At 38.8% G+C, this 26,276-nt stretch overlaps 1 protein-coding gene and 1 long non-coding RNA gene across 2 annotated transcripts in view; both read right to left on the reverse strand.

Moving 5' to 3' along the window:
• Nucleotides 1–26,276, reverse strand: part of LOC129349487 (uncharacterized) — a 149,491-nt gene that overhangs the window by 49,070 nt on the left and 74,145 nt on the right. The window lies entirely within an intron of this gene.
• LOC111567104 (protein-tyrosine kinase 6-like) lies at nucleotides 532–18,875 on the reverse strand. Its single transcript, XM_035947132.2, has 8 exons — nucleotides 18,308–18,875; nucleotides 13,524–13,645; nucleotides 9,955–10,118; nucleotides 9,490–9,655; nucleotides 8,008–8,169; nucleotides 5,459–5,640; nucleotides 5,212–5,365; nucleotides 532–1,145 (listed from the first exon to the last, which is right to left on the reverse strand). Exons 1-8 carry the CDS (start codon nucleotides 18,667–18,669, stop codon nucleotides 964–966), a joined length of 1,494 nt encoding a protein of 497 aa, XP_035803025.2. The 5' UTR covers nucleotides 18,670–18,875; the 3' UTR covers nucleotides 532–963.

A 26,276-nucleotide genomic window follows, 5' to 3' on the forward strand; every position in this document is an offset into this window, starting at 1 on the left:
CGTTTCATTGCAAATAAGACATACAGCCTTTGAACGGACTTCAGCAAAAAAATATTTAGTAGTCCACTCCTTCTGAAACACTCGACACTCACTGTCGACTTTTCTTTTCTTTGATCCACTCCTTGTTACAGCAGCTCAATGCAGTTGTAAAGTGGAAGAAGAGAGAATAAACCAACAAAGGTCACTTGTGTCTGGAGTGCGCCATCTAGAGGGGTCAACAGAAACGCCGGGTTCTGCAGGAGAAGGCCAAATGAATGTGGTCTTTACTGTAATTTCGTGAAGTCTAATATTGACCAAATTATTTCGTGGGCCGGATTGAAAAGCCCAAAGGGCCGTATGTGGCCCGGGGGCCGTAGTTTGCCCATGCCTGAGTTAGGGTATTCTTTACCCGATCTTTATTTAAAGTGTATCCATGAGAAATCATTCCTTTATCCATATTTATTTTTGTTTATAAATGTTTTTTTTTGTGTGTTTTATTGTTGTGTCATTTATTACCCATTTACCTCAATAAAGAAAATGGTTACATTCAAGCAGTTTAAATTCAAAATGAACATTTTGAGTCTTTATTAGAAATAGGTTATTTAAAAATTATTAGTAATTATCACTATACACCCTGAAATGAAACATTTTGTTGACAACTTTTTTTTTTTAGCTTTATCGCCCACCTCCAGTTTAGCTGATTCAATGTACTCTCACAACTGCTCAAAAATGTGACTTAAAGAGCTCATTCTAAGAATTAAAAAATAAAAAAATAAAAAATGATTAGTTGCTGATGGTCTCAGCTCAGTAAAAAGTATTCTCCACATGAATCAATGCAGAGAATAATTGTTGGTTGCAGCCCTAGAGGACTGAATAAAATGCATCAAGTTTTGCAGGTTCACAAAGTTTTGTGTCCATTTTTCTAAAGAGGAGTCTTTAGTGAAAAGCTCCCACAGTCCCTGCTTGTTGAGCCTGTAATGCAGGTCACTCCAGCTCATATGAGCAGCTGTCCAGCTGGATCTTGAGGGACTTGAAGTCTGGTCTGTCGGCTGGCTCGGTGCTCCAACATTTTTTCATGATTTGATAGAGAAAGTTGGGACATTTGGATGGTGCAGGCATCCTGTATCCTTTCATAATCTGTTCATGCACTTCTTGGTTACTTAAAGCTGAGTCGGAGAAAAGCGGGAAGAGGGAGGAGAAAGAAAAGCAGAAGTGGTGTTAAACATTTATTTTCACTAAAATATCTGTACACGCACCTGAAGGCTTTCTAAGTATATCGTTGTACAAACTTTAATCCTGATGGTGGTGAATTAACTTTCAACCTGAGCACGCTGTAAATCAACACTCCATGAATATTTCATAAGCACTGTTTGATAAACACCCCTGCAAAATTGGTTCAATTCGATAGGAAATTTACTGTGAAAACTTGAATTAGTCAGTCACGTTTAAGCACCTTGGACCTTGAAATGAGCCAAATGTAAGTCTGCAAGATCAATACTTATAAGCTTTTCAGTCAGGCCACTATGGGATTTAATTGCTACAGTATCATTTACACTTGTAGGAAGACCCACTACATCAAAACAAATGGTCCAAAATTTCTTGCATAGCCTGGACAACATCACTGCATATCATTTCCACTACATCTGGGCCTGTAGAACCTCCTCTACCCTCTAGCAGGCCTGACAGGTACATTACATCCACTATGACTCTTACAGGTTTAGCAGGCATTTCATCTCTCATTTAAGAATGCTTTTTAAAAAAAAAAAAAAAAAAAAATCTGTAGAATCAGAACTACTTAGATAAATTTAGGCACCATGTAGGGGTTATAAAACAACCAGTTTGAGTTAAAATACACTCTTTTGCTATTCCACCTTGTCGCCTCTTGGATGAGAAATAAATTAAAAAGAGAAGCTCAGTTGCTTTTTACTAAACCCTTTTGGATAATCAATATCTGGAAGACTGGAGTCATGATCATTTCTTAAATCTAAATAAAAACTGAGATGGCTAAACCAGTCATTCTCTGAAAATGCTACCAAACATTATCAGGAAGAACGAGTGAAATACAAAGATTAAAATGAGGCCTAAATAAAATATAAAACTACATTAATGATCCAACATGGGACTCAAACTAAGGATGATAAGAGTGATAATACAGATCATTTAATGGGCCTGATAATATCGAAACTAGCCTAACTGGATGTGGAGAGAACTGAGGATGTGTTGTTTTTCTTCCTGGACGTGGCTGCATTTCCTCAGTTGCAGCATATTTTTGTTAATCCAGGTTTCTTTTCCTCATCACATTTTAGATAAGTGCATCTAATATACCATAACTGTTTATCAAGGATGAGTTCACAGTTTTTGATAGTCTGTCTTAAGACAATTTAAACATACATCAAAACAGGTTTGACATGCTGTAATCTTCCATGCTGTGAATGCCAGCCATTAAAAAATCTCTGCCTACAGCTATACTGTGGTAAGTTAAGGATGATAAAATCACCTGTTGAAATGCAAAGTATCTAGAGACCAATATACAGGAATAGTGGCAAGGCATCGATTTTAATGGTCAAGTTAATCATTTTTCAAATCTTTTTTAAAACAACAGCCTGCCACATTTCTGAACTAAACTGAAAGAGGTTTTACTTCCTCATTCCGGGTCTGCAGTGTGACTCAAATCACGTCACTATCACCTACCATCGCTGTCGTTTAGCTGAAACAGAAGGCTCGAAATAAAAAGCTAGAAAAACTGCAACGCTGGAAACCTAAAATAATTAGGTTTGCCGGATTCTGACGAAGGAAGCTTCAAATAAAGACTGTGGATTTTATCACCCCTACATTACCACAGAATAGCTGCAGGAAGAGATGTTTTAATGGTTGGCATGAGCAGTACGGAAGATTACAGCAAGTCAAACCTGTTCCAGTTTATGGGTATATTATTTTAAGACGGGCTATAAATAAACTTTAAACCTACCCTTTAAGACAGTTACAGTATATTAGATATGCTCATTTTAAATATAGTGGGGGAAACTCAGCTTAAGAAAAATGTGCCACAATTGAAGGAAATTCAGAGATGTAAGGAAAACAATACATACTCAGTTCCGGCAAAAACACTCTTTTACTGTTGAAGAAAAAAAACAAGTTGTGCCCTGTGCCAGTAGCAATCAGACTGTTTTATTATGCTGGACTAGCAGACACAGTCTGAACGGGCTATAACAGCAAAGCATGATTCAACTATTTCAAAATGAAGGTGGCACTGGAGAAATTAAGAATCCAACATTTTGTCCTAATTGAGGGCATCAAACAGAAAGCTATCTGTCTTTAATGAATGGCAGGTGAGAACGCAGTAATTGGGCTGCACAGTGGCTTGGTGGTTAGCACTGTCACCTTGCGGTTAGAAGAACCCCGGTTCGCGTCACGTCCTGGGATCTTTCTGCATGAACTTTTTATGTTCTCCCTGTGCATGCGTGGGTTTTCTCCGAGATTCTCCAGCTTCCTCCCACAGTCACAAAAACATGCTGAGGTTAATTGGGGATTCTAAATTGTCTGTAGGTGTGAATGTGAGTGTGACTGTTTGTTTCTATATGTAGCCCTGTGATAGACTGATGAGCTGTCCAGGTGTCCCCTGCCTTCACTCAAAGTCAGCTGGGATACTCTCCAGATCCCCTGCAACCCTAATGATGATTAAGCAGTGTTTAGATAATAGATGGAATACAGTAATTGGTCTTGATCGACTGAAATCATAAAATGATCGGCACGTTATTTCTAGGTGAACTGAATGAGCAACAATACTTTCTACCTGCTAGCCTTATTAGCCAAAATTAATTCTGAGTCAACATAAAATCTAGTATTTGCAACGTATATCTGTTGCCCCTGATTATTTTAAACAGAAATGATTAATATGATTTCTAAAAGTAGAGCGAATGAACCACTAATTTCATGTTTGTATTTCAAATTTAAACCTGCAGCAGCAGGCGTTTCATCTCTTATCCAAGAGGCGTTTTCAGTTTTACAGAACCAGAAGTACTTGGTTAAATTTCGGCATCAAATGTACTTAGTTGGGTTTATAAAAAAATATTTTATGTTAATTTCATGTTTTTATTTCAAGTTTAAAGCTGGAGCAGCAGGTCATTAGCTTTGCTAAACATAAAATCAAAAATCAGGGAAAACAGCCAGCTAGGGAAAGTTCAAAAATATTCTGTCCATCACCTCCAGAGTGCACTTACAACACAACCTAAGAATGAACTGAAAAAAACAGTTCATTCATCCATCAGCATTTCTGTGCAGCATCTCTGCTCTTTTCCCATTAATCTGACAGCACCAACTTCACTCTGGGAAGGCACTGCATCTGGCTGTAAAAGTACAGCAAGTAACTCTCTACAATGTTTTATTTCTGCATGCAGATCGAACAAAGATGATCAAGCATCTTAGGGAGATTTTTCAGGTTCTGGTAGATGTGTTTCTTTGTTTGACAGAGAGATTCTTCCAGTCTTTATGCTAAGCTATGTGAATTACAACCTGATTCGAGCTCAGTAGTTGATGCACAACCTTGACTGTTGTATCAATCCAGTCAACTAACTCTCAGAAAGAAAGGGGAGATGTGTATTTCCTCAAATGTTGATCTACTTATGACCTATACCACCATATTTTGTTTCGTCTATTTCAAATTTCTGTATAAGACAGTTTCTGTGCGGTTTGCCACCACAAGGCTTGAGGCTCATCAAATTACTACAACTTATGCTGTATGATAGGAACAGGCTCAGAGCAGACCCATGCACCTGCCCATTACTTGGTGTTGAATAATTTTAAACTGAAACTGCACAAAACATTCAGTAAATGTTAAATAAACTTGAACTACTAGACTTCATTAGGCTGTTCCTCCACCACAAAAAAGTAACTGATTAATCCTGAAAGGCTTTTCTCCTTAAAAAAGTAACACCAGCAGTTGTCTGACCAATAAGAACTTGGATGGATGAGATCACATCGGCGAACTCACTGACCAGCTGACCAAGAAAATACAGCCATAATAGCAGGCGCAACAAAATTATAGCATCCATTAAAGGTTATTGTTGTGATTGAAACTGTTCTGACAAACTTGCAAATATCCAAGACAAAATGGGACAAATGCTTTCCGCAAGGACTTTGATGTGATTAATTCCAGAATTTACTGAGGACTAAAGGGGCTTTAAATTGGTTTTATAAAAGCATCCAACCCAAAAACCCTGTCATTCCACTAACCTGGATAAGGAGCGCCTCCATAGGTGATAATCTCGTAGAGCAAAACACCAAAAGACCAGACGTCTGACTTGTTGGAAAACTTTCCGTGGCTGATGGCCTCAGGAGCGCTCCACTTGTAAGGCATCTTTTTATCTTCTGTGATGTAAAATGGCTCCTGAATTTCCAAAGAAAAAAAATTCTTTTGACTTAAAACCAGCATTCTTGATTTGACTTTAAATCCGACTTACAAACCCTTCTACGCTCCTACCTTAATGATTCTGGCCAGCCCAAAGTCGGCCACCTTACAGATGTAGTCTTCTCCCACCAGGACGTTTCGAGCAGCCAGATCTCTGTGGATGCTGTTCTTTTCCTCCAAGTATGACATCCCATCAGCCACTTGGGCACCCATGTCAATGAGTGATGCAACGTCTTGATGCTGCCCATCTGGACCTGAGACAGAAGGAGAAAACAACAGAAAAATCAGACAATGGCTATACTGTGTATCAAATCACAGAATTCTCACAGTTTTCAAAGTCAGTGTCACAATTCTAACTGCAACTGATGACGTCTTAACAAGTTTGATTTTCATTACAAGTAAACCAGACTGATACACTTCATGTTTTCAGTACCTGCTTACCATAAAGTGTGATTATCCTACAGCTGTATCAGTGCTGCATCAAGCACACAAAATCGCTGTTACAATTTTTTGAACTTAAGTGAGTTACAAAAAAGCATCAGAGATTTGGACCTATGAAGCTCATATTGGCTCAAGTGGCCCAAGTGGCCAAAGCTAAGAATTAACTGAGGGTTGTTAGTCATGTCAACACTTTTCTGATGTCTGATGTGACTTATCAGAAATTTTAGTTATCAATTAATATCATACCACAATTAAAATGATGAAAATATGAGCTAAAGTAGCATACAATATAGTTTTAAGTTAAATGCTCACTATTTTTGTGGGGAGTTTTGCCTTAATAACACAACAACAGTACCGACAGACATAAAATTGTGGAATGACCTGCCTTTGGGGAATCTAACTGGCAGCTTACTGCTTTTGTCAATTGCACCTATGTGGTATGCACCCTAACCACTCAGCTATGACGTTCCCCAAATGTTGACTGATTAGAATGGAAATGGGACTAAGAATGTGTAGCTATCTTTGCAGCTCTAAAGCTAAAGCTCAATTCATTAAGCGTTAACATGTATGAACATGTCGACAAGCTAACATTTAATTTTAACTAAGCAAACAGGTAAGAGCCTTCCATTGGATAATTACTGCAGTGATGGAATGATGAATATGTTTCAGCTAGCAACACTTTATTTAACCCTAGCTGATGCAGTGAGGAGCTTCTCATTTCTTAAACAACCATGTTAGAAGACATATCCTGTGGTCATGGAAAGGACGTTAATCTGTCTCAGAAGGGTCAAATTATTGGCCTGCTTCATGCAAAGAAAACAACTAAGGAGATTGATAAAGCTACTAAAGAACCATCCAATGCATTATTAAAACCTGAAGGATAGTGATGAACCATCATCTTTCAGGAACAAATGTGGTCGGAACCAACTCGTAGATGATCGTAGGAAATCAACAGTAGAACTCACAGCTATGATTAATAGTGAAAGTAAGAGCATTTCCACACAATGCGAAGGGAACTCCAGGGACTGGGACTAAACAGCTGTGTAGCTCTAAGAAAACCACTGATCAGTGAGGCTAATCAGAAAAAAGCTTCAGTTTGATAAGTAGCATAAAGATTGGACTCTGGAGCAATGGAAAAAGGTCATGTGGTCTGATGAGTTCAGATTTACCCTGCTCCAAAGTGATCAGGGTAAGAAGAGAGGTGGATGAAGTGATGCACTCATCATGGCTAGTGCCTACAAACCTGTGGGGGTTAGAGTTATGATCTGGGGTTGTTCAGGTTCAGCAAAGTTATGTTCCCATAGAATGAGGTCAGCTGACTACCTGGATATACTGAATGACCAGGTTTTTCCATCAATGGTGTTTTTCTTCCCTGATGGCATGAGCATATTCCAAGATGACGATGTCAGGATTCATGGGGCTCACATTGTGAATGAGTGGATCAGGGAGCATGAGACATCATTTTCACACATGGATTGACCTCCACAGAGTCCAGACTTCAGCCCCATTGAGAATTTTTGGGATGTGCTGGAGAAGATTTTGCAGAGTGGTCTGACTCTCCCATCATCAATATAAGATCTTGGTAGAAAATTACTGCAACTCTGGACAGAAATAAATGCTGTGACATTGCAGAAGCTTACTGAAACGATGCCATGGTGAACATGTGTCTTTGTCAGAGCTAAAGGCGGTCCAATGAAATATTAGAGTGTGAGACTTTTTTTTTGGACAGGCAGTGTATTTACATTATACTGTTTTCCACTGTGGGAATTGGTGGGCTGTTTTAGGCAGTGGCGCCTCCAGAAATTTTTCACAAGATTGGTCAGATGGGGAAAATCTTGGGGCGGCACACAAAAAACAAAGACCATAACTGAAACACAGGAATTCTATTTTACCTTTGTAGTATAGAGGTTTAGCTACTGATATACTTTTTAAAAATTTTATTGAACAGATAATGTTACTGATTGTCTAACGTGCAAGTACAAAAGAATGAGACAGGCAGATGGAAAAAAAAATACATGATGGCAATGAGGGCGGAAGGCAATTTTAGACAACACAATAATACACTATCAGTAACCTACCATAAACCAAAACCATAACTCTCCAACCTCACCCTGACACTTCAACATTAAACTCTGATTGTTTCCCATGAAAAACAGAAGCAGAAGAACATTGAGGTTTACCTCTGAGGAAGCTGAGCAGGCTGCCTTTCTCCATCAGCTCTGTGATGATGTAGTACGGCGGTGAAGCTGTGCACACAGCAAACAGAGAGATGAGGTGACGATGGCGGAGACTCTTCAGAATCTGAACTTCTCTGTGAAACTCACGCTTGTTCATCTCGGAGTCTGAAAACAGAGAGAAAGAATTAAAATATGGGAAATTAAAGGACAGAGATAAAAGTAGCAAGAAGGAAATCACAGTAAAATCTTGACTATTTAACAAATATGCCACTAACTGTGGTGCTTAACAAACAAGTCATTTGTAGACAAATTAAGTAGACTATAGGGAAAAGATGTGATTTCGGTATTTTGCAGTCATTAGGTGGCAGCTTCATCTTAAAGAACTTTAGAACAGAAATTATATTGCAGCTGCTGTTTGGATGCCTTGCCCATTTAAATCAACTCATCATAACTGGTTATTCTAGATACAAAATGTTGTGTAAAGTGAGCAACCTGTTTTTATGCAGTGCAGTACACTGTTGGAAACACAAGGGAAATGCCTTTTCAGTGAAATAGATGATTCATCAGGTCAATTACATAAGTGACCTACTTAAGAGACCACAGTTTTAAAACTCTGCACTCCCTTTACTGACTACAAGTGTACAGTCAGTCCACTTGTCCTCAATGAAAACAATATGCTGCGACTATTGAAACTGTAGTGAGGCCAAAACTTCAACTGGGTAGGCAACAAAAGGAAGAATTCCACAGATACTTGCATAACTTAGAAGAATACTTTGCCACTGTGTCACTTCAACTCCAGGCGCAACAAGGTTGATTGGTTGCCAGTTATGCATCATAGCATCAGAAATGGATCACTGGGAATTATTGTGAAAGGTCTGGAAATGTCACATTCTTATTCTCTCTCTACCAGACAAAACACAAGCAGTTTCACCTTAAATGTGGCCCAATGTGTCACTGACAATACGTATTATAATTTCTGCACAATAAAATAAAAATCAATGTATACAGTACACATATAGTACGTTATTAATACTTAATAATTAGGGCATAAATTGCTTTGACTGATTAGCTAAAAATGATCTGAGTCAGATATTTTAAAGGGAAATATGCAAATTAATGCACCTTTAATGCTCAAAAAACTAAACATAATTATTCTCTGACTGCACATTGCTGCAACACCTCTTCTGAGCCTCTGTCTGAAACGCTTCATTTTAACTCATGTAGTATGTAGAACGGGATCTAGCAGAAATTTTTCCACCACAGTGTGTCTTTAGATTCAATGCAGAGTTTATGTTATAACACATGTTGCTGATTTTGATTGGCTATTCTCTGTTGTTTCATTTACTGTGCAAATCTGTGCCTTGTAAAAATATTTTTAAAACCCTTATCCCTTGTTGCTGTCTATCTCTGTCTGCCTTCATCTCGGTCTGACAGAGATGTTTTCTACTACCTATTAAACTAATATCAGCTGAGATGACAAAATACCATTTTTAAGGATCTTGATGGCAACATTGATGTGGTTTTTCCAGCGTCCCCTGTAGACATCAGCAAAGTTGCCGCTGCCCAGCTGCTCCTCCAGCAAGAACTCCTCTTTTGGGAGCTCCCATTCATCCACCGTAAAATGATTCAGGTCTGAGATGTTGGGCTTTTTCTGACGGACGAAACATGCAGATTTGTATGTCATATAAAGCCATAAAACACAGCACAAATATGCAAATCCTGCACCCAAACAACAGTCTCAAGTTTTAACCAGAGAAGTTTGGGTACCAAATCCATTATACACAAGGCAGAAAGCTGATGGACTAGGCTCTAGCAGCAGCTGTATTTATAAATGTTCTTTTAGACACCATTTCTGATTGTTCACCCTTCTGGTTTTCAGATGACTAGACATATGAGGAATAAATGAGGAAGCTAAAAGACAAAATAGACAACTGACATATCGTGCCTCACCCTTTTGCAGGGTTTCCCCAGTTTGCCTGTGTTGGTGAGGCTGTTGTCGCAGTAGTGCTCCACAAGGTCAATCAGAGAGCTGAACTGGTGGTTGGGATCGACAAGGAAATTACTTCCATTTGCTTGGTGGACCTTAAAATGTTTCACCCGACTGCTTGACCTCACTGCGGAAAGATTCACACAGTATTAGAAACAAGAAGTGGTAAAAATGAAACCTATAAACTAAATAAAATGCACACATATCCTTAAACAAATTCAGCCAAATAATAAAATTCCAAATGTGCAACATAAATAAAATAGAATGGTTAAGTCAAGTTACAACAACAGCCATTGCCTCAAATGTAATCCAGTAAAAAAAAAAAAAAAAAAAAAGGATTATGATTGTAAATATTGGGATTAAAGCTCTATAGTGTTATTTGTGGTGTGACTTAACTGAGTAATTTACACATTAGGGATTAAAAACCTACCAAAAAAATATGTAAAATACCACTTTACCTGCTTATAATACATAATAAGGCTGACACCCTCCTACAGTGTTATTAATTACTGAGAATGACCAAACTAATGTGATATTATAGTAGTTTTAAAGTCGTTACAAAGTAGTTTGGATAATCTGGATAAACAGTCCAAGTGTTTACATTCAGTTTGATCTTTGGGCTGCTCCTGCTTGTTACCCTGTCAGACTGTATCATAGCCATGCCGCTTATGGAAATGATAAAATTATGCATCACAAATTAAAATTACACTTGCTTTTTTGCTTATTTTCACTGAAGAAAGGTGCAGATTAGCAGGCTGCTTGATATGGTGGTAAACATAAACACTGACATTTTCTGTGGCTATGCTTGTGTTGTTGAATTCAGGGCATCAGTTAAATGCTTTGTAAGTGTGACTGTCATGCATGGATCAGATCTGAGAAGGAAGTATTTGTACCAAATGAATAATGACTAATTGTCACACTCTTATATGCACCCATGTGTGGGTGCAGTGCAGTAAGTGCTACGGTTTTGTTTGTCTTTGTGACGCTGTGCTTAGTCATCTTAACAATCTGAACCTCACGCAGCTTCTGGGTGTTTTTTGATCCTGCCACATTTTTACTTCTTTTGGGATTATTTTCCACTGCAGTAAAAAGTCCTGCACCTGTATGGAAACAGAACAACCATGGCTAGAAGTAGAGAAGACTCAGAAATTTCTTTTGCTCAGTATGACACATTTATAATGCCACAATTCACAAAAATAAAAGAAAAAAAAGTTGAATTTCTTTCATAAAAAAAGCCCCCAGATGACATCATTTGTCAGAGCCAGAAACTGTAAACACAGAAAGAATTCTTGGATTTTTTTTTTTTTTTTTTTTACTTCTCAACCGTTGTTAAACTACTCATTTGTGATGTGTAGATACATAAAAAAATTTAACCAGATCTAAGCTTTGTGGAACTTTGCTATTTCCTCAAAATCTATTTATTGTATGTGTCTTATTTATACATGTCGATAATTAACCATCTGCAGGATTAAGAAGTTGTAAAAAACAAAAGACTGGGTTAGAGGTCATGAGTGGCTCAGCTACACCCAACAGCTACGTGATATAAAATCTGATATACTTCTAGTCATGGTTGTGCTGTTTTCATAGATGTACAAGACTTTATACAGTGGGGCAAAAAAGTATTTATTCAGCCACTGATTGTGCAAGTTCTCCCACTTAAAATGATGACAGAGGTCTGTAATTTTCATCATAGGTACAGTTGAAGAACTGTGAGAGACAGAATGTGAAAAAAAAAATCCAGGAAATCACATTGTTGGATTTTTAAAGAATTTAATTATGGTGGAAAATAAGTATTTGGTCAATAACAAAAGTTCAGCTCAATACTTTGTAATATAACCTTCGTTGCCAATGACAGAGGTCAAACATTTACTGGAGGTCTTCACCAGGTTTGCACACACTGTAGCTGGTATTTTGGCCCATTCCTCCATGCAGATCTCCTCTAGAGCAGTGATGTTTTGGGACTGTTGCCGGGCAACACGGACTGTGAATTCCCTCCACAGATTTTCTACGAGGTTGAGGTCTGGAGACTGGCTAGGCCACTCCAGGAGCCACTCCTTCGTTGCCTGGGTGGTGTGTTTGGGAAAACTGTCATGCTGGAAGACCCAGGCACGTTTCATCTTCAATGCTCTCACTGATGGAAGGAGGCTTTGGCTCAAAATCTCACGATGCATGGCCCCATTCATTCTTTCCTTAACACGGATCAGTCATCCTGTCCCCTTTGCAGAAAAACAGCCCCAAAGCATGATGTTTCCACCCCCATGCTTCACAGTAGGTATGGTGTTCTTGTGATGCAACTCAGCATTCTTCTTCCTCCAAACACGACGAGTTGAATTTGTACCAAAAAGTTCTATTTTGGTTTCATCTGACCACGTGACATTCTCTCAGTCCTCTTCTGGATCATCCATATGCTCTCTGGCAAACTTCAGATGGACCTGGACATGTACTGGCTTAAGCAGGGGGACACATCTGGCACTGCAGGGTTTGATTCCCTGTCGCCGCAGTGTGTTACTGATGGTAACCTTTGCTATTTTGGTCCCAGCTCTCTCATTCACCGGGTCCCCCCGTGTAGTTCTGGGATTTTTGCTCACCGTTCTCATGATCATTTTGACCCCACGGGATGAGATCTTGTGTGTAGCCCCAGATCAAGGGAGATTATCAATGGTCTTGTATGTCTTCCATTTTCTAATAATTGCTCCCACAGTTGATTTATTCACACCAAGCTGCTTGCCTATTGTAGATTCACTCTTCCCAGCCTGGTCCAGGTCTACAATTTTGCTCCTGGTGTCCTTCGACAGCTCTTTGGTCTTGGCCATGGTGGAGTTTGGAGTCTGACTGTTTGAGGCTGTGGACAGGTGTCTTTTATAGAGATAACGAGTTCAAACAGGTGCCATTAATACAGGTAACGAGTGGAGGACAGAAGAGCTTCTTAAAGAAGAAGTTACAGGTCTGTGAGAGCCAGAGATCTTGCTTGTTTGCAGGTGACCAAATACTTATTTTCCACCATAATTTACCAATAAATTCTTTAAAAATCCTACAATGCGAGTTCCTTGATTTTGTTTTTCACATTCTGTCTCTCATAGTTGAAGTGTACCTATGATGAAAATTACAGAAAAAAAATAACATCATTTTAAGCAGGAGAACTTGCACAATCGGTGGCTGACTAAATACTTTTTTGCCCCACTGTATTAGTGAAAAATATATAAAAATGAGCCCACAATAAGTAAAAATGTGACAGGAGCAAAAAATGCCCAGAAAGTGCTTGGAGTTCAGAGAGACAGGCCTGTTTAAAATTATATAGTGAGAACACAAAAGTAGAAGCCTCATGTCAGGGCCTTGGGCTCCCTGTTGGCTTAAATCTTTCAAATCCAAAGCCAAATATGTCCTTTTACTTTCTTTTTCTCTCTCCTTGTGAAATATATTCTGTCTGTAAACTGAAGTGAAACTGCTTCCTCTGTCAGTGTACTTTAACCCATCGCACGCCTCTAATTTCTTTATAGCTTTAATCCATCAAACTCCCTTGTTGTTTTCTTGCCTGAAAGAACATATCCAATGTTGTCTTTTTCACTGTGTCGGATAAGAAAAGCTCCCTCTTCGTTTCCTGGTCCCATCAAGTGGCCTTGGGCCTCGAAGCGGTTCATTTTCCCATAAAACCACCTGAATCAAGACAGAAGGATATAAATAAAAGCAATTATTAGAAAATGGTTGAATGGCTTCAGAGTTTAAACCTGCAATAATCAAAATAATGATTTGAAATAGATGGAAATGGTCAATAAAATCTTCTGCAGTCCTCTTCAGATGAATCTCAGGTGCATAAAAGATATAGCAATTTATGCTTTGGTGGCGGTGTGATGTGTGGTTCCATTCTGCAGCATTTCTAATTAAGTCAAAAGTTTTTAAAGAGAAGGCAATGAGTATAAAAGACAGTTACTGTTACACTGCACTGATTATCCTTCTCCATCAGGTTATGAATCCGATCTCGAGGCTGAAAATGCAGTTTTTACAAAGTAGTGTAGAAAGAATTCATTTCTATTTTTTGGATGAACTGGATTTTATACTGGCAAAACCTTATTCATCAGCTGCTCAGCAGTAACTGGTGTCAGTTTTGGCTCTATAGGATCAATTAAAACAGTATTTGCCATCAATCTTTGATTGAATTACTGGGTTCGGTGTCGCAAAGATATTTTGTACTGGACCATAGTATTAGGTCCATCTTAGATTTATAGAATGTGAGTTTCACAGAATTAACACAGATTTATATTAAAGGTCCCATATAGTGAAAATGAAATTCTCGTCTTTTGTCTTATAAACTGAGAAGTGTAAAATAAAAAGACGCTGTCTTTTGCCATTCCTCCAGCTGCACCTAAATTTAGATCTCCTCTCAGTATTAAAAACCAGTAAGAATTTGGTCCGGTTTTAATGTGGGGTTACTGATAGATGTAAAAATAGAAATTTTAATAATTCTGCCCCTTCAAAATCCGCTCTGTTCAGGCGAACCAACGGGGCTGCCTCTGAGTCCACCAGGTTCATTTAATTTGTACAGCTGCTTCTCTAAACTCTAACTCTAAAATGTTTCTCAGCCATGAGCAAAGCCCACCAAATCTTCTGATGTTCATATGCAAGAGTAAACACAAGAGTCTTCATGCATTCCCAGCATCTGAGGCAGCATTTTATTTTTGATGGCTACGTCACAACAACAACGGAAAAATTCTTAGTGTTAGCATGTTGCTGTAATGTGGTGAATGCTACCATTAGCTCTGCTCTTATGCTAACAGGGCAGAGCACTTTAAATGGAAAAGCTGAGCAACATTCAGAGATAGTGGAATCAATAGCAAGGACCGTGTGGGTTAATGTATCTTCATGTTGCCTTCTATGCTTCAGTACAACCTCAGCTGGCGTTTACATCTGTTTGCTTCTCTCCTGTTCTCACTATTCACATAAATTGCAGTGATCTCATTTACATATTTTTCTGTTTCCGTTGTCAGACAACTCCCCAAACACGAGTTAAAAACGACTGTTCTTAGAATTAGGTGATATTTCAATGTAAAAGAGAAAATTAGAAGTGATAGAAAGTCCTTCTCATTCACATATGTCAGCTGAGATGCAGTGAAATGTTTTGATCTGCACTGTCAGCCACAGACCCAGGAAGAGTCCTCTACGTTGGATTAATTTTTTTAATGCCTGTTACAGGCACTACACAAAAGTCATTTCTCAAGAAAGCTATCAGACAATATCTGCAGTTCTGATGTGTCAGTCTTGTGCAGATTTTGCTTCATTCCATGTAACTTTTTCCTAGATTCTGGTATTAACCAAGCACATTTTAGGTGTGACTAACTGGAACTCTTGTTGGAGCTGAGCGATAATTAGTTGTGCTTTTCCTGGTATGACAAGCTCAAATTCCTGAAGAGATAAAACTGTCTTTGTTGATAATTAACTGAATATCTTCAAGATGTTAAACGTTGATCACATGGCACATGTTGTTTGAACATGTTAACATGGACTCTAGAAAACAGCGATGGCATTTTAAAAAATGTCTACAAATGAGTCACTATTCACCAATAACAATTTCAGCAAACCTTGATTGCTTCTGATCTTAATGGCACTGTATAAATATGGCTGAGAGACATTAGACTTGTGAATTATGCTCTCGATTTAAGATGACTTACCCCATGCATGCCATCAGTTATGCTTTTTGTGTAGTCCTTACACTCTTACTTGGATTCAGTGGTATTTTATAATAAACCTGACCTGAGATATGTGCATAAACTTTGAGTCTTGACTGTTCACAACAATGTTAAATCTTTGCAACTCCTCAGACATGTATTTAAGGATAAAGGAAGGTAGAGCATGAAATATTTTCTGCTTAAAACTTCAAGCTGACTGAAAACGTGGCGCCAAAACCATCAACAGTCCAGGTAAAATATACAGTATGACTAGAATAGAATAAAACAGAATAGAATAGAATAGAATAGAAAAGAATTGAGGAACTCTATAATTAATGCTTTCTATCTGACATATGGGAATATCCACAGTTTGCACACTTCCTATTCTGTTGAAGCAATAAACAGCAAGAGAGAAAAACAAAACAAGAAGTGGTGAAGCTGACTGTCGTCGTGTTTGCGTTCCTGTTTGCACTACGGCTAATTCACACACAGACACGGGTTTGACATTATGAAAGGTGTTATTGACATTTCTCACACACAACAGAGACTTGGGTTGAATATATGTGATGCAGAAAATTAAAAATAAAGAGTTGGACCGTTGTCATATTCAACTTTCAGCAGTATGAATGGCCACTTGTTGACAAAGATTAAGGGAAACTGATTAACAGCAGCAAAGAGAGACAAGTAATGGAAACGTTGCTGTATGGGTTTTATCCAAAGCGCCACAGACACTACATACAAAGAATCTTTTTGAAGTTTGAGTGATTTTTATATTTTGTAAATTTCACAGGAGGCTTTTCCTCACATGAGAGTAACTATGATAATAGGTGTAACGTATGCTCTCCTTGAGAAACATGCAAAGTTAAGGAACACGAGAACAGCAATAGTAATAGCACTGAGCTCACACGAGTAAATGGAAGCACAAATGCACAACAAAAGAAGTCATTCACATTTATAAATAGGTAAAATGCAGATAAGAGATAAGCTTGTGTAAAGAAGGTCAATTTTAAGTACATGAAATAACCTCATTTTTACACAAAACAAAATGTAAAAGATGATCTTATAAAGCAAATTATCTCAAATAAAGCAAATAGAGAACCAATGAAAGGTCAAAATGATAATTTAAGAGAATGTGATGGTGCCTCTGTAGTAGTAAAATATACAAAATAATACATTAAAATTTTAACAAAAGATGCTAATTTAGTTGCTGACTTACAAGTAGAGTTTGACTACAATTGACCAGCATTTATCTGGTGTGAGCTCAACTCAAGGGTGTACTGGCTGGATCCCCAAACTGAACACATGCTGAATTTTAATTAGTTTAATTAAAGTGCAATGCGCATCTGGGACAATGAAGAGTTAATTTGCATGTATTCACCTGTTTTACCCAATAATCTCACTTGTTGTTTAAGCAGTTACAGCTTCAGTGTTTACATGTTGTGAACACAGGTTTTCAAAGAAATTAGAATAAACAACAAACCCAAAGGAGAACTCAGGCAAACTCGGTTTCACTTCTTACAAGCTGAGGTTGAAGTTAGCTTTATATAACCTCGTCAGTTCAGCACACATTTCAAAGTGTAGGTTTAATTACACTTTACAGTGTTGTGAGTCCTGGGAGGCAAAAATCTCAACTACAGCTTTGCAATGTGACTTTTGGTTGTAACACTTCCTGCCGTATGTATTCCATTCATCACCTGGAGGCTGTTGTGTTTATACAGCATAATACTAATGACTGTTACTGGGGTTTGATGTGGTCCCAAAGCTGGTTCAGGCAGTTGCTCCCATGTACAGAGAATGACTAGTATGTTCCTGAAATTAATCATAAATCTCCCTTTTTTTCCTGTTGCAGGATTATATGACCAGACTCCAGTATCCATGTGGAGGATCCAAGTCTGAGGTTTTTACTCCAGTAGGTTTAGTTTTGCAACTTTGTAAGTTGATTTTGGCTGAAATCGTACTGGCAGGTTTGAAAGACATGTAGCGTTTATGAAATTATCAAAATTACACTATGCATTTGAGCCAGAAACTGTTCATTTTCAACATTTTCAACTTTCCGGTGGGTCTGTGGACATATCTATACGTGTGATGGTACAGTTTTGTCAGAAAAAAATCTACAAAATCTGAGCTTAATATTCTGATATTTTACAAAAATCACTTTAATTTGCACGTCTGAAAAATTGAAAATATGTCAAATATTAACCATGTGTACGAAAAAACAAAAGCATCTGCGTTCCTGAGAAGTTATGAGGGACTTAGCTCCGACCATCAGGGACTCCTGGACTGAACTGCAGGCTGTGTTATCACAGAGCAGACAGGAGACAAGTATGACAACAGATCTAAATCTAAGGAGTGAAGTCCTTTTGTCCCTCCAAGTTTGTGCACTTCATCACCACTTGTATGATATTATCAGTGATAAAGAGCTTGGGGTAGTAATACAAATATCACAATTTCTTTAAAAGTATAAAAGGCAACTTAAAATGTAAATGGAATGATATCAAAAGCATGTTTGTTTGAGGAATAGCTGGAATATGAAATGACAAAAAAAAACTTTTCATTACAAAGCTATTTCTGACCCACTTATGCATCTACGGGTTAAGAGATTGATAACAACAATCATAGAGTACAGTGAAGAGCTGGTTTCTGATCAAACACTCACGGCTGCATCTCCAGAGACTCGGCCCTCGCCAGGTAGTTGTTTGGCACAATCCCGGTGTCCAGGACGCGCCCGTTCTTGTCGATCTTCCTCGCGGTCCACCAGTCCCCGCTGCGGCTCAAAACACAGAACAGATCTCCCTCCTGGAAGGACAGCTCGTCCTGGTGCCGGGCTTCAAACGACCACAGCGCCGTGTAGATGGAGCTGCTCTCGGATACTCTGTCCGAGGTCTGCGCGGGGCTCGGTTCTGTCTGCACGACGGCGCCGCCACCGCCAGGGTCTTCTGGAGAAGGCTTTTTGTCGTTGAAAACCCTCTGCCATAGTGGTTCCAGACACGGACAAGCTCTCCGCAGGCACTCACCCATAGATGACCATGAACGGCCCCCTCCCGGAGCCGCAGTCCTCCGTGTCAGCCAGCCGACTGCACCTGTCGGACAGGTAGAGGATGGAGCGACAGGAATCCCCGGAATGCCTCCACAGGAGCTGCTGCTGGCTTTTATTCCCGGTCAGACTGTCTGTCTGCGCTCGGAGCACTGACTTGAAACTTCCTGAAGCCTGACAGAAAAGAAACGCTCAGGAACCCCGCCTATGTGACGGACAGACGCGTCAGAAATCACACCGTGTGTAACCTGTCAGAGCCGCAGGAAGCTGTGAACGTGGACAGAAACACACCTGAGCTGTTACAGTGCAGCTGTTCATACATTCATTCACATGAATTACTTCTGGCGTCCAAATGAGACACATGCACGTTGTTCTCCAGAGAAAAGACACAATCAGACGAGCAAATCCAGAAAAGTTAATATCTAACAAATAGTATACGAGAATAAATATTCAAAAGCAATGGATAAAAAATTGGGCCTTTATATAGGCTACTCTGCATCTTTTAATTGTGCGCAGATTAAACTTTACTCACAGCAGATTCAGGTTTCATGGTATTTGTTTGCACAAACAAGTAAAACAACAACAACAAACACTCTCAGAATCCCAACACATTTGAAGTCATTTTTCATTTTTTGAAATATCGTCAAAATGACACCAGAGCACTAAATTGAGAAAACAAGTCTTACAATCGTGGCATTTCATCAAAAGTACATTATTCTGCAGGTCTTACTAAAACATGCCAAAAATAAACAGTTTATTTAAACAAGATTTTGTATAAGAACAACACAAAAAAGACTAAGAAATGAATAAACAAATTAGAAAAGCACTCAGAGAGCCAGTACTCCTGCAAGGCTGCTCAGTCCTTGTATCATCTCCAGTGGATGACAGACAGACAAACCAATGCCAATAACTCAGTTTATTGAAAAATAAACCTTCTCTTTTACAATTTTCTGCTACATTTTCTGCTACATATTCATCAAGATTCTGTAATGCACAGATCGAGCAAATCTCGAGCAAATCTCCTTAAATCACCCGCAGAGAGAAACAGAAAGTCAAAAACTGAATGCAGAGGGGAAAGAGAGAAAACATATATAGACTGATAAGGAACAAGCTTTCAATAAGAGAAAGCCTGACCCCCACTGTAAAAGTCAGAGTCAAACAGTGACAGAAAATAATGTCACAGCAACTTGCCTACATAAGGACAGAGCTGGATGCTGAGATTGCTCTTGAAGAAGAGAAAATAAAGTGTTTGCTAAGCAAAAGGCCAAAGCGGAAAAACAGTGGAGGGAGAAAGAACAGGTGAAAATGGAGATGCGTGAAGTTATTGCTGATTTTGAAGAAGCCAAGAAAAAGGAGAGGGAAGAGCGAAGAACAAGATGGAAGAAAGTAAGCACAGTGAGACGATAATGGCCCTAAACGCTGACTGCATGAGGCCCGTCTATGCCTTTGCAAAGACTTTCAGAGCGACTGGACAGCTCCACAACTGATCAGACACAACCTATCAAACAAAGACAGGAACACAACAGCAGTCACCGCAATCAGCTATTGGACCACAGGGACATACAATAAGCCAGCTGACCCAGATACCTCCTATTCACAGCAAAAAACAAAGTGCAGGAAGGACAGGTCCAATAATACTCCTGCAGAGACTGTTGCAAACCTGAGCAACTCACCACTGGCAAGTAATTAAACAACTTCAAGAGCACAGCAGCCGGCTGCCTCTGCAACAAGCTCATGGGCCAGAGTCACATACAGTAAACCAAGTGACCCAACTACCACCCATTTACAGGACAAACCAAAGCTCAGTAGGGCACAGCTGCCTTCACAACAGGAAGTTGTCCAAATGTTTTTATGCACAGACTAGAAAGCAACCGGATGATTATTCTACTCAGCAGAGGCCATTAATCAAAAAGCTTCATACCTAAAAAAAATTTTTGTAAAAATAAAGAACCAAACATTTCTCACAACAGGTGTAACATTTTGGAATTCCTTAAATAACACTCACATTTCCAACACTGTAGGTGGAGAGTCCGCAGTGGAATCTGGATTAAGGTCTGGGCTGTGACTCATCCACTCCAGAACATTCACCTTCAAACCACTTCCCCCCTTCTTTTCATTCCTCATCTGCTAAGTGAGTAGAGTTTGTGCCACTATGCCGCCACAGTTCGTATGTGGTCATGTGACCGCAGGGTGAGTCTGGTGAAACAGTCATGTGATTATTGTTGCTTCGTCTAATTGGTGAAACACAGTCATGTGATTATTGTTGCTTCGTCTAATTGGTGAAACACAGTCATGTGATTATTGTTGCTTCGTCTAATTGGTGAAACACAGTCATGTGATTATTGTTGCTTCGTCTAATTGGTGAAACAGTCATGTGATTATTGTTCCGTCGTCTAATTGGTGAAACACAGTCATGTGATTATTGTTTCGTCTGATTGGTGAAACACAGTCATGTGGTAGATCCACTGGGGGCATCGCTCCGGCAAAATAAAACATCTAATGTGGTAAATGAAAAAAACGAGTCGAGTGTAGCCCAGTGTAACGGAGTAAGAATAGCGTTTCTTCTTCACAGATCTACTCAAGTAAAAGTAAAAAGTATGGCAGAATAAAACTACTCTCAGAAGTACATTTTTTTGAAAAGTTACTCAAGTAAATGTAACAGAGTAAATGTAACTCCTTACTATCCACCTCTGGTCATTGCTAATTTCACAACGTCGTTATAAACTTACCTGTGGGCTCTGCCCACTCCTGTAATGTTGACTGGTTGCAGCTTATTCCTGTACGTTACTGAGAAGACAGCAGTGAGGACTGAGGATTGAATGGAGTCAGAGCTGAATGTATTGGACCAACGGTGCAAGGCCATCATTCTGCCTGACTCCGACACTTAACAGCATTTACTGTTTTATGAGAAATTAAGCATATATCAGCGTTTCATCGGCAAAACTCCGGCCGATGATGATTACTGTACTTTCAGGACTATAAGCCGCTACTTTTTTCTCACGCTTTGAACCCTGCGGCTTATACAATGATGTGGCTAATGTATAGATTTTTACAGGCGAGTTTCATGCCACCAATACGTTTAGCCTCATCACATCAGACCAATGAAATTACCGAACAGGTTACAGTGGACCAATGAAACTGTTTGAATTTAATCAAACGCACTCACTAAATTCTTCAGATCAGTCATTTTGCACTTCATGCACATACTTTCATCATGGAAAACACACAAAGAAATGCATATGATACAGCTTTTAAGTTAAAGACAATCAATCTGCCTGTGAAGAAGGAAATAGAGCTGCTGGGCTGTAAACTAAATGATATGACTGTACTATGATGAAACATCAATGTTGGTGTTATTATGACCTTGACACCAAAATTATAAAAAAAAAACCAGCATTAAACAAGCAGGATCTAGTTTTCAAACTGCATGAAAACCTGGTGTGACTGGGGGTTTGGTTACACTTTAATGTCATGTAAAGTCTTAGTGAATGTGTGATTTCTTTTGACTTACAGTCTGTTGTCAGAACCACAGGTTGTAATTATCAAAAAAGAAAAGAAAAACTTCCACAGACGATCCCCCACTATCCTTCTTTGTCTTTCCTGGACTTTCGCTCTTTACGACCGGTCACAACCTTTCATATAGATATTTTTCAATTAGATCGTTCAGAACTGGGGTGGCAGCCGGGGTGGCAAGGCATCTTCTATGCCACCCCAGTAGATCCGCCTGATTCAACAGAATTTCTACCTGACTTCGTTCCATTTAAGCAAATTAACAATGCTGCACTCTTCGTGTTGCTTCACTTTCAAATCTACTGCAACATTACGGTGATGATAAGGAGAGCAAAAAGTGGCTGCAGTAAAATGCTTAGTTTTTATTCTAAAAGTCAACACAGACTAACTACGGAACATATTTTATTGTTCTTCGACAAAACTTCAATTTAGCCGATTCCAGAGAGCATTGTTCCCCCTTTCTGTTCCAGAACTGACGTAATTATCTATCTGAATGCATCATTTGAGGACAAGACACTGAGGGAAACCATCTGTCATCATGTTTGCAATGTCAACTTTCCACACAGCCGTCTCTGCAGTTCACTGCACTGTCGAAGCGTCCAGATGGCCTTCAAACTGCTGGTGTTTAGCGCCCGTAAAAATAGTCCATTTGAATTGACCCTTTTGTCTGTACATGCAGTGTGTCCTCATCACTCAGCATTTAAACAGAGAGAGAGAGACAAACAGCAGATGTGATCGAGGAGAGGATAAAATATTGTCAGAACACATTACTTTTCTGTTCAGTAGGTGTGAAATGCTGACACACGGGCTGAATGAATGTGAGCACAAAACGCAACATGTTCTCAAGCAAATCCCAACAGACACAGAGAAGGCAGATATATGATAATAGTAATGAATTTAATTCAAATACTATGCTACAAAGTGCTTTACATAGGGAAAATGCATATAAAACTGTTTAACACAATAAAATAAGTAGAAACAGTCCACCTAATGTACATATACAGCAATCAATAGGTGCAGAAGTAAAATGTAAAAAGTGCTGAAGACCAAAATACCACAAAGATGTCAGTAAAAGGCTTTTTAAAAACATGCATTTTAAGAAGTAGTTCAGAAGGTGTTACAGATTGTGCCAGTTTGAGATCAAGAACAAGTTCGACAAAATCAGGCTTTCTTTGTGTTAGAAACTCCAGTCAGAGCTAAGTTTTCTGATGGTTGTTATTAACGTTCTTCGTCTGCCAGGTTTTTTCTTCAGGCTCTGCGTGCAATTACAATAAAGAGGCTGTTGGATACGTCACGAGTCCAAAATAGATCAAGATGAAATAGTCAAGAAGAGCAGGTTGTTGTAATGGAGAGTTATGAGGAATATAAAAATGTGCTATGGTAAAACAACAACAGCAACACTGTTACTGCAAATGATGCATGAGAGGAATACTGTTAGAAAAGTATTAATCTTATATATTCATTTGACACTCAGTACTGTTGATACTCACCAAGTGCAATTAGGTGTGACACTGTCCTACATATTATTTATTGCTTGATTGTTCTCTATGAACCAAATAATAATAATACCAATAGACTAATCAATTTTCCAATCAGTGCTCTATTAGCTGCAGTACCAGCAGTGTAAAATGTACTTGGCAGGAAGTCAGGTATAAAACAAACTTAGACATTTTTTACATCACCACCTGAATGCATGTAGGTTCCCATGGCAACATGACGTACAGAGCTTGCCTACTGTACCTGCACGGCTTGGTTCAGTGGAATTACTAATATGCGGCTCAGCAGGTTTGCAGATGTAACATGTTCCCTCAGCTGAGAGTCTGTATTACTCACAGATAATCATCAGTAAAAGAGCTGGTGGAACGTTGGCGCCTCATACAGCTGAATGAAATCCCAAACTCTGAACAGAACCTCCTGTAGAGCAGGTGAGCTGCAGATCAGTTATCATCTAGCCGGTTAGAAGAGAGCCACCTTCATTACACCGAAAACTCTGCCTCTGGGGTCAACATACTTGCTAAACTATTAAAATCACATTTTGTAGTCCAGCCCTCAAGCAGGGAGTTCCAGATCTGAGAGGCCCTGATCTCAGCTTTTAATGGAGTCACTTAGAGAAACTTCAAACCAAAAAAAAAACAACAAATAAACAACCAAAAAACGAAACAAAAACACTCTTGTATATATTTTTTTCTTGTATTTTTAAGCCACAGCACAAATAAATGTAACAAGAGATTGGTAAGTTAGGAAAGAACAGAAAAGAAGTAAGTGAGAAGTAAAAGACTAAGTGAGAAATCATCAATTCTCATCAGGAAGCTAAGTGAGGAAAAAGAATTCCATAAACTACAGTTTTAGATGAAACAGCTGTCAGCAAGAAGCACATTATTGCAAGCTGCAGTTGTCCAGAGGCTCTAATGAAAACAGCCTCTTACACTTCATTTTAAGTGCACACTTTGGAACTACACAAGATAATCTGCCGGAGGATCCCAGGCAACTTTCCAGCTCAGCAGAGATCCAAGAGGCTGTGATGTAGCCAGGAGCCATAAAGTAATGAGACTATTTTCTAAATTAATTTTGATTAGTTGGCATAAAATGGCAACGTCCAGAGAGATCCAACAAAATATTATAGATACATAAATAAATACATCTCACAAGTATATATTGTACCAGTTAAAAGTATGAGCACACTGACTGGAAAACACGATGAAATTGCACATATGAAGTTATGTCGTAACAGGAAAGATGTGAACAAAGCAAAAATGTGCTTCGTATTTTACATTTCTCAAAGTAGCCAAGTCCTGATTTCTTCTTCTCCAAGTTCTTGCACTTGCAATGGGTTTTGCAACTTTACTTGGTGAAACTTTCAAATTTCATGAAACTCCCCAGACTGACTGACCTTCATGTCTTAAAGTAATGAAGCTGTTTCTCTTCACTGAATTCTTATGATAAAATGGATTATTACAATAACTGAAAAGGGCAATTTGCTCTATGCCAGCACTACCTTGACTACTTTGAAACATATTTGAGTTTATTTAAAACTTTTTGTTCAGGATGCAATGCCATATTGTTACATCATAGTCTTGCTGTCTTTAGTTTGTTCTACACTGTAAAAAAAATGCTAAAAACACCTTCTTGAATGTATAATTGTGTCCAAAGGTTTGACTGATACTATGTTATAGAAAGTACATCAAGTTCTTTCAGTGGAAAACACACTTTAAATACCACCTTAGATCAGGAGGAAGAAGAAAACACTTTCTTTTTGCCGCCCACCAGATAACTTCAGCATAACCTTCACAGGCTTTTTCTTTATTGGATTTATACAAGACTCCATTCATACTCAGTGTCGAACTACTCCAAGGAGAAAACAAGGACACCGATGCAAATTCCTGATATGCCACAGAAAAGCAGATAATAGAATAATAGAAATACTGAATTTCCTAAAGCAGAAACCTTATGCAACGCTGAAACTGCAATAACCTTCAAACTAACTGACATCAATGTGTGGCCTGATGTCTGCCTCTCTATCTTTGATATCTTGTCACAGAAAATCGTGTTCACTTTGCCTCAAGGATATGAGGACTTTGTCAGGTTCCATGGTAACTCCCAGAACAGTAGAATTTCCCTCTGTGCCCCTGAATATACTTGTCAGGTATGAACTGATGAGAAATTAAAGTATGATGACGTTTTGCGTATCAGTCAGCTTATACATACAATGTGTGTCCTTCTCTGGTCCTCGCTGTGGCACAGACTTTTAAAAGGTGCTGTAGAAGTTCAGAACCACTGGATGTCACTGTAGCACCAGCCTCTCACATATGTGCACATATGTGGTAAAACTGAGTTTGTAGTAACAAAGACGGTTGGAATGATGGAAGTACTTTTTCTGAATTAAAAATACTGTAATGAAATTCTGCATATCTAATCTGAATAATTATTTATGAATGAGTCAAGGAGTGTAAGTTCCCTCATTTTGATGCTGGAAGTGGTATCTTAGACAGTTTAAAAAAAACCAAAACCTAATATCCTACTATTTTGCTAGACGAAGCTGCCACCAAGTCGCAGTGCCATGCTTTTCCCATTAAACATTTGA

Source organism: Amphiprion ocellaris, chromosome 8 (assembly GCF_022539595.1).
Source record: "Amphiprion ocellaris isolate individual 3 ecotype Okinawa chromosome 8, ASM2253959v1, whole genome shotgun sequence".
Classification (NCBI taxonomy): Eukaryota; Metazoa; Chordata; class Actinopteri; family Pomacentridae; genus Amphiprion; species Amphiprion ocellaris.